This window comes from Apostichopus japonicus, chromosome 20 (genome assembly GCF_037975245.1).
Source record: "Apostichopus japonicus isolate 1M-3 chromosome 20, ASM3797524v1, whole genome shotgun sequence".
Taxonomy (NCBI): domain Eukaryota; kingdom Metazoa; phylum Echinodermata; class Holothuroidea; order Aspidochirotida; family Stichopodidae; genus Apostichopus; species Apostichopus japonicus.
The window spans coordinates 19,769,274-19,788,051 of NC_092580.1; the positions used below are offsets into that span (position 1 = coordinate 19,769,274).

Genomic DNA, 18,778 nt, shown 5'->3' on the forward strand with positions numbered 1-18,778 from the left:
ACCTATTTTACCTATTTATGGGTATTTAGTTACAATTTATGCTGAATTTTATGAAAAATGACTCATCCTCCATTTATTTTGTTGGGGGGTTGTCTTGGACGATTGAAAGACTTAAACAAAAATTTGGCCTTGTGTAAATGTTACATGGCATCGGTCAGAATGATATCAAAGTAATACACTACAGCTCGTAAGCTAAATAAATTCTTCTTGTTTCTTTACTGAATTACTGGAAATAAGTGATACAATGAATCTACATCTTTACCTCGAATCATCTCCGACTGCCACAACTCGGCTTGTCTTTCTATCAGATTGTGCGACTTGGATGCTGGTCACTTTACTCCTGGCCAGAGCATAGAAGTGTACAGTTTGGTCAATATTCCAGATGGAGAGTTCTCTGGGAGTGGCTGTCCAGAGAAACTTATCAGCTATGATACCCATCCATAAGATACCTTCAGTCGACATTACAATGCTGAAAAACAAGAATAAAAATAGAAAAACAATATATGTCAAGTAAAACCAAGATCCGAAAAATTGAAGAATAAGTCTCCATGAGATCCTGCTTGATATTATCAATTAGTACCTTCTGTAATAAACTTGAAAAATTAACATCTAAGAATATAAGCACATGACACCAGGAAGGTTTTTCACTGTGCAAATGTGTTTGAAGCATTCAGCTTCTGCCTTAAGCATATTCCGGAAAAAAAAAGCCTATAGCTTCCAGATAAAAACATATCACCAGGAACGTTTTCACCTTGTCAAGTTTTTCAACTTTTTGAAAGCAGAACATCTACAGGAAATGCACAAAACCTTTCAACTCCTGCCATATTCATATTTCTCAATATAACAGAAATGCAAAAAACCAACTGTTAATACCAGTCTGAACTTTGACCTGAACAGCATGAAGCACATTAAATTTTGATCCCTCTAACATCAACATGATGATTTGTATGTATGTATGTATTTTAGATCCTCCTGCAAGCAGGAACTCGCGAAGAAGCCTCATTGACTTATCAAAGCCACAAGCTGACCGAAGTCAGTCTCTTAGATTCATATTTTATTGTCCATGATTATGAATTGTCAACAACTCTGTAACTGGACGACATACTTTAATCTTGGAGTGACTCGAACTGGGGACCAGTGGCAGAGCGCCCCCCCCCTGACGGACTCAAATGGACTGCTGGCGCCCTTTCAGCTTTTTACCACTTTTTACTTATTCGCGATTATTGACATTTTTATTGCGCTCTCATCTACCTATTGACATTTGTCACATTTTGTTGGTGTAATTTTCTGACACCTATTTATTCTTAGTGGATCTACAATTAGCAAGGCCCGGAAAGGGTCATTTCCGGCGATCTAGGGAGTATCTTTACTCAAAAAAAATTCTGTACACTCCGTGCCAACCTGTGGTGGCGCTCCGCTTAGATAGTGTCGAAAGCGCCCCTATACAGACCATTCTCAACCCCCCTGACCAATACCCCTAGCTCCGCCACTGCTGGGGACCTTATGATTGGAAAGCACCGGTTCCAACAAACTTGTAAATTTGGTTCCAAACAGTTGGTTCCAACATACCTGTAAATCTCTTCCATGATATCCAAAGACCACACCCTGACAGTACCATCCAGGGATGACGTCAGGACCAGAGAAGACGACTCTGGGTGCAGCGCAACGTTTGTGACTGCCCTTGAGTGACCCCTGAAGGTGTGAACCAACCCCCCAGTCATACTCCAAACTTTAACTAAATGAATGGGGGCAAAAGAAAACTCGTCATGAGAAAGGAATCTGAGCAAGTAGTACCAATTTTGGATTGGGACAAGAAAGAGTGAAAATGGTTAATGGGAGTGGGTAACTATTAATGACTACATTATTCTCTCAGTGACAACAATTTTTGTTGATTGGATCAAGAATTAACTATATATGACCAGATGACCAATGCATTGATGCCATCCATGATATGAAAATAAAAGTTCACATGTTTGCAAGCTATCTAAAGTAAGCTAGGTATATAAAAAATCATAATTAATTACCAATTATAATATCAAGACACTATTCTGCCCTATAACGTTGACACTATTGCAGTGGAATGAGAAGGGGTAGACAAAGCTGGATGGATTTGGGGTAGTTTACCAAAAGAATTTTATATAGAAGTTTAATTGTAGTTGTAGCTGCACAAAATACATTCTGACAGTTCTGGTTTATGTCTTGATTTTGTTTGCAATAGTTTTAGTACTTCCTCCAAGACACTTCAAACTTTGTTAATTAAAAGCAGACTAAAAAAATTATCTTTTGAGCTGTCACTCCTTTTGGCCGTTTAAAGGATCCAACTGAATGATCAAGTAATGTGTATGTTAGAAAAGTGGAGGGGGGGGGGGAGGTAGCAAAATACTCCTACCCATCTGCTCCACTGCCAAAGTTGGGGCAGGTTTTCCTTACCCCCTCCCCCACCCCACTTTGTTCCTATACCTACATATTGTATTGCAAAAAACACTACCACTAAATAACCACTATGACAATAAGACCAATAAGAAAAAAATAATTAATACCTTCTGTATCAAACGATCCAGTAACTAATACTTTGGATTGAGGTGAGTACTTGCAGCCAGTTATCTGTGAATTGTGAGCCCTGGAATCAAATCAGAAGATGGGAATTCAGGCAAGTATCTTTCAAGTATTAATAACTGAAATATACAAAATAAAATTATGTATTAAACAAAACATGCCATTGTACAAGTTTAGTCCATATTTAAAATATTTGATAGCATAGCATGTACATGCTGAATATGCATTTTGTCATTTCCAACAAGTCTTAGGAAAAGTTAAAAGACCTTCACCTGGAAATCTTGAAAAGAAACTTTCCATCCATATCATAACAGGACACATCTGTATCTGAGCAGCAGTAGAGATGTTGCATCTTCTCATTCAGTTCCAACTTACGGACCCAACTCCCTCCTACAGAGTCCAGCTGTTTCCTGAGTGAATAACAAACATGGCGACTTCAAGCATCTGTTTGCATTGCATGCTAAAATGACAAACTTTTATTGTTTTTGCTTCCCTCCAGATTCACTTACATTGAAAGGAGATGAAATTACATAGTGGTTAAGCCTTATCAATTAGAGGAGGTACAAACCAAACAATTATTTTTAGCCTATTTGATAGAGATCATTGTCATGAACACCTCCCTCTAAAGGCTAAGCAAATCTTGCTCAGTTTTGGAAATAGCTTAAAACTTGTGTCTGGAGGCTATAGTTTTATAAATCTGTGATGTCATAGTAATATTAGGATCTGAACCTTCTACTTTCTCTTTTTTTCCCCCTCTGTATTGTTGCAAGGTAGAATATTAAAAATATGCTGCCACTGAAATAAATGCCATCATCTGGCTGCATCTCAAGGACTTCAATATTTTAGATTCAGCATTCACAAACCCATCTCCGTTTATAAAGAAATTAAACAAGATACTAAGTAAAGAACACTGTATAAAATTGAAACGCGAATTGAAACGTCAAATTTTGGACTTGATCAAGTCTTCAGCGATGTGTGTGAAGGGGAACACTAAACAATGCAGTTTCCCCCCCAAATAGAACAATACTTTTCTAGCTGTCTGGGTAAGTTCTTCATGACAGTTATCTTTATCACATAGACCAATGATGAAGGTTGGGTATGTATCTCCTTTAATGACAATAACAAACTAATGTCCGAATGTTTATATGCCAGGTAGACTAGGCTAAGGTATATTTGATATGAAAGAGAAGCATTATGCTGAGTGTTGAAAACTAACAGTATTTGCTAGGTTTTGAAGATCCCTTGTGACAGAAGTAATGCAACAACCTTTTAGCGCAATGTGTATTTATGCACAAGCATTTAGTCTGGCAAGAAAAGTTTCATTGTGAAAAGAAAATCAGATGATTTATAAAGGGTTCTATCATTTTCGAGCCAAAACATCATAGCAAACTGAGCAATGAAGCACAAGTTCTGGTTGACCTTGTTGTAACGTTTGCTTCAACAGAAATAATAAGTATGTAATGCCTAGTGTATCTTGAAAAAAAAATATATTGAACTTTTAGAATATTTATAGTTCGATGAATAACTAATTGAACTACATACTCTTCAAGAAAGTTAAAATTCCTACGATATTTGTTAACTTACTTGAGAAACAAGCCATAGTTTGCCATTGGTTTGATTTCTGTCCATATTCGATCAGCTATTTGTTTAAACTCCCAAATCTGGAAAAAGAGAAAGAAATTTGTCTACATGAAAACAGGACTAAAAACAAAGTATGACTTTTTTCAGTTCTAAACAGCTCCAATATTAAGTATTGCAGTGATGAACAGCTGAATTTTGATGAATTCTAAATACAGAAAACATCAACAGCTATTAAGTAAAAAATTCCAAATGTATTTCATATCAAGAATAAATTAACAAGAAGAATATATAATATAACTTACAGTATATATAGAATATATATAGAATATATATAGAATACATATAGAGTATATATAGAATATAGAATATAATATCCTATCAGTAAGTAAAGCTTTGCACGTACATCCATCTCGACATCACAGACTACCTCCCGTTATTCAATTTCTAAAGTAAGGAAAGGTTTAGCCTAGGTCTTTCAATCAACCACATATTCAGTTATGGACAAGATATTGATCAAGCTATTTTTTTGTGTTTTCAACTAACAGTGTGGAATATTTTTCTCTTCAATATTAGTTTAACTTTGACAGTCACAAGAACGTCCTTTCAATCCCTTAGCAACTGAATACTGACCTTTGTACCATTGACCCCTCCAGTTATGAGCTCATCTCTGATTGGGTTGAATACCATGAACATCACAGAACTGAGGTCAGAGTCTGCCGTACATGTCTCCTCAAAATTTTTGTTCAGTACCTGTTTTTAAATATTGCAAAAAAAGCACATTGTTAAAAGTATTTAAATTTAATGAATGAACAAAATGTAGTCATCTTTAATAGAAATGGGGACGTCACTACTTTAATATTAAAGATATACTAGATTTCCAAACATGAAGTATGAGAAATGAATACAAATCAGGTTACTTAAGGGTGAGTATGAATACAAAGCATATACTGAAGGGTGAGTATGACTACAAATCTTTAAGAGGGAGTATGAATACAAATCTTTAAGAGTGAGTATGAATACAAATCATTACGGGTGATTATGAACATAAGTTATTAAGGGTGAGTATGAATACAAATCATTAAGGGTGAGTATGAATATAAGTTATTAAGGGTGAGTATGAATATAAATCCTTAAAAGGGTAAGTATGTATATTGATCATTAAGGGTGAGTATGAATACAGCTATGCTATAATACAAATAAAAAAAATACAACTACAGACTCACTGCAAGTCTGCTTGAAGACACAAAATTTTATTTACCTTCAATGAAAAGTCATGTGCTAGGCAAAAATAGACATTGAACTTCTTGGCAAAGATGATACTCCGTAATAAATTGTTCTGATACTTTGGGAAGCTGAGGCTGCGTGAAACTGTCGTAAGGAAATAAATAAACAAATGAATACAACATATTTTAAGCTGACCAAATTAAATGCCAACTTATCAATCAAAAGGAACCAAGCTGCCATATTTGTACTTTAAATGTAAGGTGTACTTGAAACAAAACAGATTTGAAATTATTACTTACATGTTAAGGTCAAATTTCTGTTTGAAGTCATGTCAATAATTGGTTTTCATATTATCGATCTTCTGTGCGAGGTTCTCACTACAAACTCTTTCTCGCGATGGTTTAGCTTACAGTGAACATATTTTTTCTCATGAAAATTCAGGGAAACGATATTGTTATTGAACCACTTATGTTAACATTAGGAGGGTACACACAGTACAGTTTCAGGGATGGGTGGATATATATAATATCTCAGTAGTGCTATTGTTGAGGACAAAAGTCAAGTGGCCACGTTTCTTTCATACATCCTCCACAAACAACCGTTTGTCCAAACTTAATTTAATTAAGTTAACTAACAGCCTCTTCCAAAAATCTGGAAAACTCCCTCAGTTTAGTCATTCGGGGACAAATTTTTTTTGGAGTGTGCGGGAAGGGGAAGGGGGGCATTTTTAATCCAGGGACTTTCCTGGAAATCGGGGACATCTGGTCACCTTAGGCAAACTACTTTTTATTGCTTACATCAGCCCAATCTGTGGTCCACACTCCTGTTATCCATCCAGCCATTAGCATAAGATCGAATTAGATAACAATTTTAGGTCATAATTAATTGATAAGAAAAGGTATATAGAAATCCTTCAACTTACCTGAGTTGGATATGCCATCCTTTGTCCAGGTTGTGATACCCCTCGTGTCTAACAGAATAAACTGTCTTGTACGAGTATTCACAGTCACTGCCCAAAAAAATGGTTATGTTCGATATATAGATTTTATATAAGTATGAAAGACTTCTTTAGATCATCAAGTAAAGGATCAACGGAAATTCTGACTCACATTTGAACGTCTTTTATATGTGTTTTTTTGTTTATGTTCTTTTAATCTCATGGAAGTAGTTTAGAGCAACAAAAACAAATGCTTTCATTGAGAGTAGAGCAGAAATTTGGTATTTTCCTCCATAAGATTTCTTCTTTCCCCATTTGTAGTATAACATTAATTAATAATGAAGAGTGACAATTGAAGTTACCTGATAACAGTATTAAGAAAGCTTTGCTACAATTTCACAGCTGCAATGCCATTTTGGGGAAATTACCATCTTTCAAGGTGATTTATATGAACTACTTAAATGTTACACATATCAACTGGTAGAATTTAGTAGTTAGAAGTCAATGTGCTCCATTAAAAAAGGTAAAGAAAACATAAATGTTATTTTCTTAAGTGATTTCTATGACTTTGAAAGTTGTATTTAAAGCAGGGTTGTCCAACCTATTGCAGAGGAGGGCCACATGGAATGATTATGATGAAGGAGGGGGCCGCATGAACCCTACGCTCGATTTTTCGATTTTTTGCCCGAAGCCCAAGGCAACAAAATGTGAGCACTGCGCGCGGAGCGCACTGATTTATTTTCCTTCCTGATAAAACAGTTGAATGAAGTCCAGCCCCCCCCCCCCTCCGCTTAGAGAGTGTCACACAAACTGACCTGTATGCAGTTTTGTGGACCCACAAGGTTCGAATGATTGATTGTATAGCTTCAAATTGTTATCAATAAATCTGCTCACTAAAATTTTGCACCGTAGAGCATCTCTGGCGGGCCGGACGCAACTCTGCGGCGGGCCGGACTGTGGCCCGCGGGCCGTAGGTTGGACAACCCTGATTTAAAGGTACTTACCATCAACCAGGTCTGTGTGCTTCTTGTTATGTTCATAGTAATGTCTCTGTTGAAACCCATAGGGAATGCTCATAAAATACGGATCAGAGCTAAAGACATCTTCGTTTTTGTCAGTCCTGGTTGCATCCTTTGTGTTGTTTGTGTCATGATCTTTCTTAGCTAGGAGCATCATCCTCAAACAAAACACACCCAAAACTGCTATATTTCTAGGATACAGGCATTCCTGAAAGAATTTGGAATAGGCAAGCAATAGCTGACTACTGATTTACCAACTCTAGGCTCTGATGTTGCAAACAATTTGGGAGATGTATAAATATTCCTTACAGTTACAGAGTGCTGTAAGCTGCTCATTTAAAACACTATAAGTCTCTCCTCAACCACACTCCCAATCACTACATCCTCTGATGAATATCTCAGGAATAAAATTGTCTAGGATGGTAGACAGTAGCTGCATGAGTAGTAGGGCATTAATGTTCTATTGAAGGATAGCAGTAATGATGATCAAGCTGATTTTGGACTGGTATAATTTGTTCATTTCTTCTACTATGTGATTTCACAATGGTGATCACATTTAACCAGAAATATAAAGAATTTTACTTGTAAAGTGTAGTGCATTAGCAAAGTATCTCATACTACATTAACTATTTACCCATAGTTCATTTAAAGTTCAATAGCAATGCATGTACAGTAGGCCTAGGCCTAGTACCATTCTTTAGATAAAGGTCGGAAGGCAATCTGCTCAAGCCGTTCACATTTTTCCTAACTCCGCGCATGTGTTACTATTTCATTAAACTTACTTAGTGTACGCCTATAATTCCGGTAAAATAATTAATTGAATGATTATATTAAATTTATTTATATTAAATTACAAAATTCTCTTTCTGCAATCCTTTTCGCTAAAGTGGTACACATGACTGAGATTGGGCCTCGTTAGAACTCGCCTAACGCTCTAATTTAGGCTTAAAATAAGTTACTAACAATCTGACTTGCCTTTTCGCATGATCACTGAGACTGACAAAAGACCGATATCAAAGTCTAGACCTATGAATAAACCCCTTTTCCATCTCTAAACCATCGATTTTGATGAATGTACATCCAACTATTCATCTGAAATGTACGTGTGAATATATGTGTGTAGAACTGTCGGTACGGGTAGTTCAAAACAATGATTGTAGTTTGGTTTCCATTGTAACGCGTCATATTGCGTAATCACTTGTTCCGCAAATTATGCGTTACCGTTGTCCAAGCACATGGAATTATTTACCAAAGAGTCAAGAATTACCCTATGAGGGTAATGCTGCAAATATGTCCAAGCCCTTTGTATATTGCACCTGCAACCTAAGGCACTGTACATCGAACTCATTTCATTAAAATGCAGGACGGTAACCAGAGAAAAAAATTATAACAAAATTAGAAAATATCTCATTTAATTTGTTATTCGTCTAGCTGTCATTTCGTAAAAAATATGAAAGCGCTGTTGCTGTTTGGCTCAGGGCTACGGTGAGATTGCTTACAACTACAAATTTTAGTTTTCACAGAATTTCCTGCTAACATACGAGCGTCAGCAGGGGCGTAGCGAGCGGGGGGGGGGGGGGTGTGGGTGTGTGTCACACACCCCCCAATAATTTGGTCGCTGTCGGCAAATTTTGGGTCTGTCGGCAAAAGGAGAAGAGAGCGGAAGGGGAAGAAAGAAGGAAAGCTGAATAGAGAAAAGGAGAACGGGAGCTTTTTCCGTGCCAAATTTGACTTAAAATATGCACCAGATTTCATCTAAGGACGTTTCAAAACTAAAAAAATTCCAAAGGGGAGGGGTACACCCCCTCCCCTTAGACCCCTCCGGCCCTCCCCCATTTCAGTCACCACTTCCAGATCCGTCGTCAAATCAAATTTGACTTAAAATATACACCAGATTGCATCTAAGGACGTTTCAAAACTAAAAATTTTCCAAAGGGGAGGGGGACACCCCCTCCCCTTAGACCCCTCCCCCATTTCAGTCACCACTTCCAGATCCGTCGGCAAATCAAATTCTCCACACCCCCCCAACAAAAAACCCTTCGCTACGCCCCTGAGCGTCAGTTTGGGAAGGAGGGAGGTGCAGGGCTGGCTACATTCGAAGTTGACATATTGATAAAAAATAGTGGGAATTCCCAGAAAACAGGGTACAAATTTTAAAAAGAAAAGTCGATGTCGAAATTTGGAGAAAATAGTACATGTTTGAGATCACCTTTGTGAAATTGTTGGGAAATGGTGACTTTTTTTAGAATATATCATCCAAATTTGATGAAAGTTGAAATTTTGATAAAAAGGAACAAACCTGCGATAATATATTGTGCATGAAATTTCAATATATTTCCAATGGCCAATCAGACCACCATGGTAACTACAGTACTAACCTTCTTGGGTACCCAAAGCTGGTCTGTTTTCTCTCCCCCCCCCCCCCCAAACTGTTTGATAGCTTCCATTGCCACATGGTTACAATGTCTTCCCCTCTCCCACATTTTAAGAAGCAAATTAATGACTATGCCTGCTTAAAATTTGAAAGAGAGTATGGGAGGGGATGAATTGCATGAAAATATATCTGGTTCTTTGTTTTCGGTTTGATTTGAAAAAGGTTTATACAGAGATCGACCATCGTCAATATCCAGTCTCCTTGATCCAATCATGAGTTTTTGTTGGGTTCTTCGGGAGTTATCGCAATTGACAAAAAAAACAATCATTTCATTTATCTTGAGATAACAAATCGAAAAGATGACAAAAACACTGTATTGTTTTCCTTGAAGTGTGAATATAATTAAACTTTCACTATGGTAGCACTCAAACTGGACGGAAGGCCTTCGGAAGGAAAATATGACAAAATGTGTAGCACAGATGACAAACATTGTCTGTCCATCCCTTTCGGAGAAAATTAACATAAGGAGCAAACCAACTGAGGGTAGAGCTATTCTTAACTAAACTGTACTTACTCCTCTCATGTTGGTTACATCATTGCCATAATTTTTGATAATATAATCTAGCAACTCCGAAGGTTTAGAACGTATGGTCTGTCCTCTGAATTATTTAAAATCAGTGGGATTAAAACATGGACCAATAACACAGGCTGCTAGACTAAATATTTCTTACATAAATACACTTATATGATTTCTTTAGCATCTTTCATATGTGATTATTTATCATTCAAAATAATGATAATTTTTATAAGCAAAAATTCGAAATACTCATTTGCATCTATTTTGTACCACACACAAATGCAAACAATTTCAGGAAGAAGAATGAACTGAGGTGTAATGGAAGTTCTATGACTTGATGAATCATATGAATATCATGATGTAAAACAGTAAACAAGATAACCTGAATATCTTTGCCCACATTTTATGACAATCTCTTCTTTGTTCTAAGCCGGCAAGGACAACAATTATGGAATATATTCAAATATAAAGAAAGCATAGATATGTAAGTTTTTCATAAATAATATGAAATAATGAATATTAAGAATTTGGAAGCTTTTATCTAGACAAATTTTATATTTATCAGGTAGATTTTCCAACTGACCAGTTGTTGATAGCATTATAGCTGTTGCATTTACTTTTACTTGGGTTATCAATATTTTATGAAATAGTAATAAAGGAAGTATTTATTCATTCTAGCACAATCATTGCAAAGCACAGTGACACTTGCATGGAAGACTGTTTACAATATACAGTACCTTGATAGTACAAGTACTAAGCACATTAAACAAAAAGCACCCACAGTAAGCGTGAACAAAGATGATTGTATCGTCCCTAAAACATTAAAGACCATTGTACGCTAAGCTTGTGTAATTCAGTGCAAATGTTTTACTGTAAAATGCTGTAAAAAATGATTAAAATCACACACTGTGACTTGAGCGTGTGTACACTGACTACTCTCTCAGTACACACTTTGCCAGTATCCTTTCAGTTTTGATAGACCGTTGATGATGACACGCATTAGTGGAGTACGAAAATAAGTTCTTGAACTGCAGGTAAACTTAGAACTTTGCTCTATGCCTTAAAATGTCTTCAGTAATCATGGAGGAATTATGACAGAATCTTTCTGGTGCTTTGAAATAAGCAAAAGACATGGCAGACATGTTCTACGATGAATCCAATCTTTGTAAGCATTTATTTTGCATATATTTTACATATAATCATTCATCCATATGCAGACAATATTAATGCAGAGTAGAAAATTGCTCATTTCTGGTGTTTTGTCACAACACTTGTACATATACTCTGTGGATAAATTAGCAAATTGTAAAAGAGGAAAATGGACATGAGAAATATAATTTCTACCAAGCTTCTGTATTGTCAAATCTGATGTATTTAACAAGACCCAAAGCAGGCAAACAACTGGAACCCCAAAAAATGTCCAGTTCAAATGTGTCTTGACAGAAAAAATAGTGTGACACCTAGATCTCTATGGGTTTAATAACAGGTTTACGGATGTGTCTCATGTTGGCCCCTGCTTGTGTTGGTTTGAATGGAGCATGGCCTCCATAAGGTCTGGGTACTGGTAAATCAGAGTCATCATCTGGTATGTAGGCATTCGGGCGTGGTTCAGCTGTGGTCACCATCCCTCCTGGTAAGGTAAACTGTTCCTCTTCTTCAGCCATCTACAAATATAAGAAAGGGAAAAGGTCGGAAAGTTCTAACAGGATCAAGTTATTTTAATTGGTTTACATCGATCTTTCTCAACCTTGGGTCTTTTGTCCCTAGGGGCTCACAGACCAAGATATTTTACCAATTGTTTTAGAATAAAGTCTTTTTGCAATGTAAGAAATTTTTTATATTTTTTTCTAATTGTTTTAGGATTAAGTCTCTTTGCAATGTAAGATTAGTTGTTACTTGATACATTCCATACAGTGTGTGTGTCGTAGTGTGAATAGCAAGTATATGCTTCGTTTCCTTCGTTTTTATAGTGCCTTTATTTCTTGCAGTCAGACTTAATTGCACTCTATTGCACTTAAAGCATACACATCATCTTCATTGCTTTAGTTTTTAACGTACATTTAGAGTTATACATTAATTGTAAGTTAGAGAAAAAACGTGAGAGAAAAAAAAATGGAGAAAATATCAACAAAAATGATGAATTTACCATCCTCCTTTCTTCTGTCTCACTTTTCTTCCTGAGTTCATCCCTGATCAATCTCTCCCATTCTCTAGCCGCCTCTTCAGACGGTGCCTCTCCTTGTTCCATCCTCAGGTATGCTTGCTCTAGGGCGCTCTCCTGCTGGCGAACTTCTTGCTGGTGCTTTAGAGCCTCCGCTTGTCTCATGGAGAGCTCTGATACGGTTGCCATCATTTTACGAGTTACTTCTTTAATCCTGGCTTGGAGATCGTTTACCTAAATGGAAGGAAATCGGGCATTGTTTTTAAGCTGATTCTAATATGAAATGATCATCAAGTTAAGTTGGAGAAATTTTTTTAACGAGTCAAAGGATCACATGATATTCTATAAAACAATCTTAAACATAGCCATCAGGAAGAAGAATGTGTGAAACTTCTAAACAATGCATTAATTGTAACTTGCAAGCATCACACATGAATGAAGAAGAAGTTCTATTTTGATTGTTTACTAGAATGGTTGATCGTGTAACTCATTAAACTCTCTTCTCTACGAGAGAAGAAGAACAATAAACAAATCTGACATATGTCATACAAGCAGCATTTCACCATTACGACAACAAATACAAGTCTAAAATTTTGTATGGATGAGCAAGAGAACTGGAGAAGGTAGTACAACCCTGTCCTTCAATGCTTTGCAGCGACAATTCGATGTCTTAAAGTAGATCAAACCCAACATAACAAATGAGAAATTTGGAACATCGGCTGTCAACAAAGTTCATTAAAACAAAACTTTGCTGAGGTTCTTGGTTGATCTCCTCAGGACAGGTGAAAAAACTGCGGAACTTACATTCCGCATGGTTATGGATAAAAAGTTGGAATGAGATTAAGATTGGCTGATGTGTCCAGTGAAATGATTCACCGAGCCTCAATTTTGCACTGACCACTTTTCCTCACTATTCTTTATACCATACTTTCCAGGGCCCTTAATTTACCCTGGGCCCTGGGGCTGTGGCTCCTCTGACCCGTCTTGGCCTGTAATTTTTTTCAAATGTTCTTACCTTCTTTGCTAGCTCTAATGTGTCTTCCTTTCCTGTGCTCACTTTGTTGTTTACCCTCTCAGCTAATCTTATGACTTGCTCAAATATCAAGTCCTTCTCCAGTAGTTGCTCTTCTTTCTCAGCTAATCTTATTTCCAACTTTAAAACGATAAAACAGAAAAATTACAATGCAATTAACGACTAGATTTTATCAAAGTCACATTTTCTCAAAGACACACACAGGACAATACAAACTGAAATAACAAGGCATACAACACTTAATAAAGGGGATTCATTCTTTGATTGATTCATTCTTCTTAACAACTAGTAATTCTTGGCTCTGGTCATGTTTATTATTACCGACATATATTTATATACAATGTTACCAACAGTGATAGAAAGGACTGTTGTAGTAGACAAGGGCTTTATGAAGTCTAAAAGGCAGCAAGTATCAAGAGTGCTCCCTCTTATCCTAGCCTCCTCCCCTTGGTGGGAAGGCCTTTTTCACACCAGTTTACCTCAGCAAATGATTTAGTCCAAAGCAATGGAAAGATTTAGAGTTACACAGGACGATGACACTATATAATTCAAATAATTCAAATTTTAGGTCAAATAGTTAGTAAATGAATTGATAACTTGATATACTTAAAGCTGATAGCTGAATTTTAACTTGAGCAAGCGTTTCAGGCTAAGTATAAAAATCATGATAAAAGAACAAATACAAACCGAACGTTGCAAAGTTGCAATTAAAATAATGGATGTGGTTTACTTACATCTTCAATTTTGTTATTGAGATCTGCGGCTGGGGGATCTTCTCCCTCCAAGAATCTAACTCTTGTCTCGTCATAAGGATTCTCAAGATTCTTCTCCAGCTCTGTCATCCTGTCCTGACACTGTGACAGCTGGTTAATAATAAAAACAAGATGTGAAACACAAAGATAAGTAACTGAATAATAATAACAATAATAATAATAATAATTCTCAGTTCTTGTATAGCGCAACTTACAATAAAGTCTCGCCGCGCTGTACTTAACCCTGGTCATTGGTAACTTGTCACACCTAAACACCAAAGTGTGCACAATTCACACAATCTCTCCTGGGGCACCACAGTGCACCACAGCCACGTGTCCCCTGGGGGACTTCCCATAGGGTGCAGCCACAAACCGGGCGCACGCAACTATATTTATTTACAAGTCACCTTGCATATCCCCATTTATACACCTGGGTGAAGAGAGGCAATGGAGATAAATTGCCTTGCCCAAGGACACAATGCAATGATCTGGCCAGGGCTTGAACCTGTAATCCTTAGATCACAAGTCCACTGCCTCAACCACTTGACCACAACGCCCTCACTGAAGTCATAAGTATTTACTCCATAACAAGGTTGAGAAGCCTCATCGCCATCGGGAATTTTTCAGACTCAAGTTAAAACCGGTGACTCAAGTCACTGTACCATCTCTACTGTTGGATGTTCTCAAAGTTGTATCACCATCCATAAACAAGCATATAATAAATATGAGGATATGCAGGCAATCAAGTTACTCTCAGGATTGTATATTAGGTCCAGGATACATGGAAGTGAACAGAGAAATAAATTAAACAAAACTAAGTATACCAACCTGGATCTGCAGGGTAACCAGCTCCTGGTCTAAGGCTCGCTTATTTGGAACATTCTTTCTGAGAAGATCAATTGCTCGTTTCTCTTCTCCGACCTGAAGAATTTCAACAATTGAAGTACTAGTTATGGGCTAAAATAGGTTCACATGTATACAAATCTTATCTGTCTAGCTTTATAGACATTGTTACAATACAATACACCAATTGTAGTTATTATAGTAAGAGTTCTATTGATGATGTATACATCATGGTACAGGTTCACTTCTACTATGCAAGAGTTCAGAAAGACATTTTTTTAAATTAAAATAGATAAATAAATACAATGTTCATGGAACATCACTCTAGATATTCACATAAATAACTAAAAGAATGAAAATAAAACAGAGGCTCAAGTTTCACTGGTGCTGTTAACAGTTACCATCCTGTTAAAGAAGCCCGTGTAAACCCAAAGTGAGGGAGTAAAATTGTAATGCAATTACTATCCACTCAAAGCTGAAGTTGTAACCTTTTCTGGCTTCTAGATTTAGCAGCGAGTGAAGATAACATTGGTTTAGGCTCGTCTTTCCTAATATTCAATTGTAGCTTCATCTTACCTGCATCTTTAGAAACCTGATTTCTTCTTCTCTGGTGTGAAGGTCCACGTCTCCTCGTCTAATCATATCCTCTTGTATGTTGACCTTCTCGTAAAACAGGCAGACCTCCTCATGCCTCTCAATGAGCTGAACACCTCTGTAAGGTCAAAAAAAAAACAAAGAATTCAACGAAAGGTGTTCAATTGTATGAACCAAACATATCATTCACCTAGAATATTACTGAGTTGGTATTCTTTCATAACATATAAAAAAAAATATCAATTGATTTCTTTCTTTTAATTTCACTCTCCCTGTGTGACTAATCTTGTTTCCTCAGGACTTTGAGGTTTTCCATTATATTTCTGTAAATTTTAATTGTTTCTGCACAGCATGGCAGCTTTAAATATCGCTTTAAGCCTGACCATCGCTTTTACCTCTGTTTGATCCATTACCAGATTCAGTTCAGCCATGTTCTATTTGTCCATGGTTTTTAAAATATCGATAGACTAGATTTCAACATTTTCAGCTTCTTCACATTTCACTTACATTTCCTCTGTCCTGAGATGAAGTGATATAACAGTCTTCCTATTATTTATTTACCTGTCGTTTCTGTGCTGTACAGCAGCCTTGAATCTAGTTCTAAGTCTGACCATCTGTTCCTCTGCTTGGTTGATCATCAGATTCAGTTTAGCGATGTCCAACCTCTGCTGCTCCAGCTGTTGCTGCATCTCGCTCTCTATGCGCTGCTGCTTGGCGAGCTCGTTACGTAACTGGTCTCGCAGGACGATCGCATTGACGTGTTTCAGCTTGGCCTTCTGAAATTGCCTGAACAAGGAAGAGATGGTCTGTCAGACATAACCAATGCTACCCTCCACTGGGGGGGGGAGGGGGAACTGAGAGTAAGCCATGGAATTTCAAATGGGAGACTGTACATACGAAGACAAGGGTGGGTTCATCGACATATAGAAACTATAAACATGTAGAGAGAAGCTAGACGTCTGTCACATGTTTGCACTTTGTTCCACATTTTTTCTGAAATGTGAGAGATCTGAAGGAATTCAACAGCAGTCATGATGTAACTCAATATAGCAGAAAGGAATATCTAGTTGTTTTACCATAAGCCGACAGTTAATTTACCTTTCTTTGCCATGACAAGATGTCCTCAAGATCTCGATCTCGTTCTGCAGTATCTTGATCTTCTCTCTCATTTCCGCAGCCTTCTGAGTACTGGCCTGGATCAAGTTCACACATTTATTCCTTTCATTCTTGATGACGTCATACAGTTTGGCAAAGTCTCGGAGTCTGAACAATAAAATGATGGTGGAATGAACATTCAACTTGATCCAAAATGTTTAAGAAATTTCATGCTAATGTTACCCTTGATAAAGAAAATCAAATTTGCAGAGCATATTCTACTCCACAAATAATTCTTTTTAACAAATTGTTTATATATATCTTCATGCTAATGTTAACCTTCGATAAAAAAAAAAAAAAACATTTGCTGCACATATTCTACTCCACAAATGATTCTTTATCACAAAAAGAAAAAGGGCACATTCCTTTAATATACTTAAATAGTTTGCATTTCACAAAAAGTAACAGTCACAATATTTTATATTCAAACTAAACTGTACGACCTGAATCTCCAGATACCTTTGCATTTTGGTCTGTTGATAACCATGACAATCAAAAGAATTCTAGTTTAAGGCAAACCTTGTCATCATTTCTTGATATTTCTTTTTGTTGTCAATGATTGCTAAGTCACGTGACTTGAGGTCATCCAGTGCCCTGTGGTATCTCAATTCTGCTCTCATGTAGTCTCTTGCCTTCTGTTCTCTCTCGTCGCTCTTGATCGCTGCCAGCCTGGTCAGCTCCACGACCTCGATCCTGAGATCACTCTGTTCGTATAATAACCGTTCCTCCTCGGCGATGCTCTGTTCAACTTTGACCTGTTCCACAGCTGTCAAGGAATTCTGTAAAGCAAAAAACAGACCGCAAAACAAATGTTTTTCCGTGTAAAACGGGTGGGGGGGGGGGGAGAGAATTTTGCAAGAATGTTTGTATCATGACTGCTGAATTGGTAACATCATAGTTTGCTTGAGTTAATTGAAAAATGTTACTTTTGGACGTGTGAGTCTCAAATTGAAATGAGTGGCAGATGAAGAGGATTAGCTATTTGAACCAAATTTTACTCTACTTGAAGGATCAAAGGAATTAAGATTAAATAAAAAATTACTAATTTAAATTCTAGAGATAACATGCTTTTAGACTAAGCATAGAGAGTACATCAACAGGGTAACTTAATATTGAAGTTTAAGGAAATGTGCCACCTACAGTGAACATGGCAAGTATGAGAATTTCCGATGTATATAAAAATTTAATCAATTTTCACCACCAAATAAAACCCAAGGGTCAGAAAAGTTTGCTGAAATTCCTGCAAACACATTTTCTAGTAATGCTGATTTCCCACCATTGTGTGCAAAGTAGATACCAAGCTTTTCTGATACATAGGGTACCTTATTATTTTTATTGCTAATTATTTCATATTTTTTATCCTTATCAAATTTTCTTTTTGCAAGAAGTTCCTAAGAACCAGCTTGGATGGTACATATTTGTTTTCCAATCCTTATGTTCTTGTTTCATCTAAATTACATGGAGTTTGACTCTACCTGGTTGTTCAGGAGTCGCTTGGTTTGTTCTACTTCCCTCTGTAATTCCTTCCTCTTCTCAAAGAGGGTTCCATCATCCTTGGGTCCATGATCAGCTTGAGATTTCACCTTATCATATATCGACTGTAAGAAATAAATTTCAAGAACAACCTTAGCGGTACAGCTTCAACGTTACTTCATACATAAGCAATTTACTACACACCACAGAGTAATAGCTACTAAGGCAAGGGTGGGTACGAGAGGAATTTTGCAAATACTGCAAAAGAGCAATTAATCCTAGCAGCTTCCATTTTTAATTCAGACAATCATTGTCAAAAATTGACACAAGAAACAAACAGAAATGAACAAGGATACCTATACAGCCTAAAGGTCTTGTAAGATGCATCAGCAATTGAATTAGGTTCAACAAATATTTTAAGGTGGGGATGCTAATCTCATGTTCAATAGTGCTGGCTATAACCTCTTTCTCCCTCTCCTTGAACAAAAAACACCCCCTC

General features: G+C 36.9%; 2 protein-coding genes across 4 annotated transcripts in view; both read right to left on the reverse strand.

Moving 5' to 3' along the window:
* The window catches only part of LOC139960994 (uncharacterized), a 33,228-nt gene extending 24,591 nt beyond the window's left edge, over positions 1–8,637 (reverse strand). Inside the window, exons 1-10 of one of the 2 annotated variants that reach the window (XM_071959756.1) lie at positions 8,293–8,635; positions 7,303–7,525; positions 6,284–6,370; positions 5,396–5,505; positions 4,768–4,887; positions 4,141–4,217; positions 2,829–2,966; positions 2,541–2,620; positions 1,570–1,735; positions 263–469 (exon numbers count right to left, since the gene is read on the reverse strand). In XM_071959756.1, the coding sequence (XP_071815857.1) occupies positions 263–469; positions 1,570–1,735; positions 2,541–2,620; positions 2,829–2,966; positions 4,141–4,217; positions 4,768–4,887; positions 5,396–5,505; positions 6,284–6,370; positions 7,303–7,474 (1,157 nt within the window). In that variant the 5' untranslated portion in view covers positions 7,475–7,525; positions 8,293–8,635. Of the gene's footprint in view, positions 1–262; positions 470–1,569; positions 1,736–2,540; positions 2,621–2,828; positions 2,967–4,140; positions 4,218–4,767; positions 4,888–5,395; positions 5,506–6,283; positions 6,371–7,302 lie in introns of both variants that reach the window. The other variant, XM_071959757.1, reaches the window with a different exon arrangement.
* Positions 8,638–11,600: 2,963 nt separating this feature from the next.
* Positions 11,601–18,778, reverse strand: part of LOC139960999 (coiled-coil domain-containing protein 146-like) — a 29,307-nt gene continuing 22,129 nt past the window's right edge. For both annotated transcript variants that reach the window (XM_071959769.1, XM_071959768.1), the window contains exons 8-17: positions 18,282–18,404; positions 17,326–17,585; positions 16,750–16,914; positions 16,213–16,437; positions 15,634–15,769; positions 15,043–15,135; positions 14,197–14,325; positions 13,445–13,582; positions 12,415–12,663; positions 11,601–11,932 (exon numbers count right to left, since the gene is read on the reverse strand). In XM_071959769.1, coding sequence (XP_071815870.1) covers positions 11,729–11,932; positions 12,415–12,663; positions 13,445–13,582; positions 14,197–14,325; positions 15,043–15,135; positions 15,634–15,769; positions 16,213–16,437; positions 16,750–16,914; positions 17,326–17,585; positions 18,282–18,404 — 1,722 coding nt within the window. In that variant the 3' untranslated portion in view covers positions 11,601–11,728. The remainder of the gene's footprint in view (positions 11,933–12,414; positions 12,664–13,444; positions 13,583–14,196; positions 14,326–15,042; positions 15,136–15,633; positions 15,770–16,212; positions 16,438–16,749; positions 16,915–17,325; positions 17,586–18,281; positions 18,405–18,778) is intronic.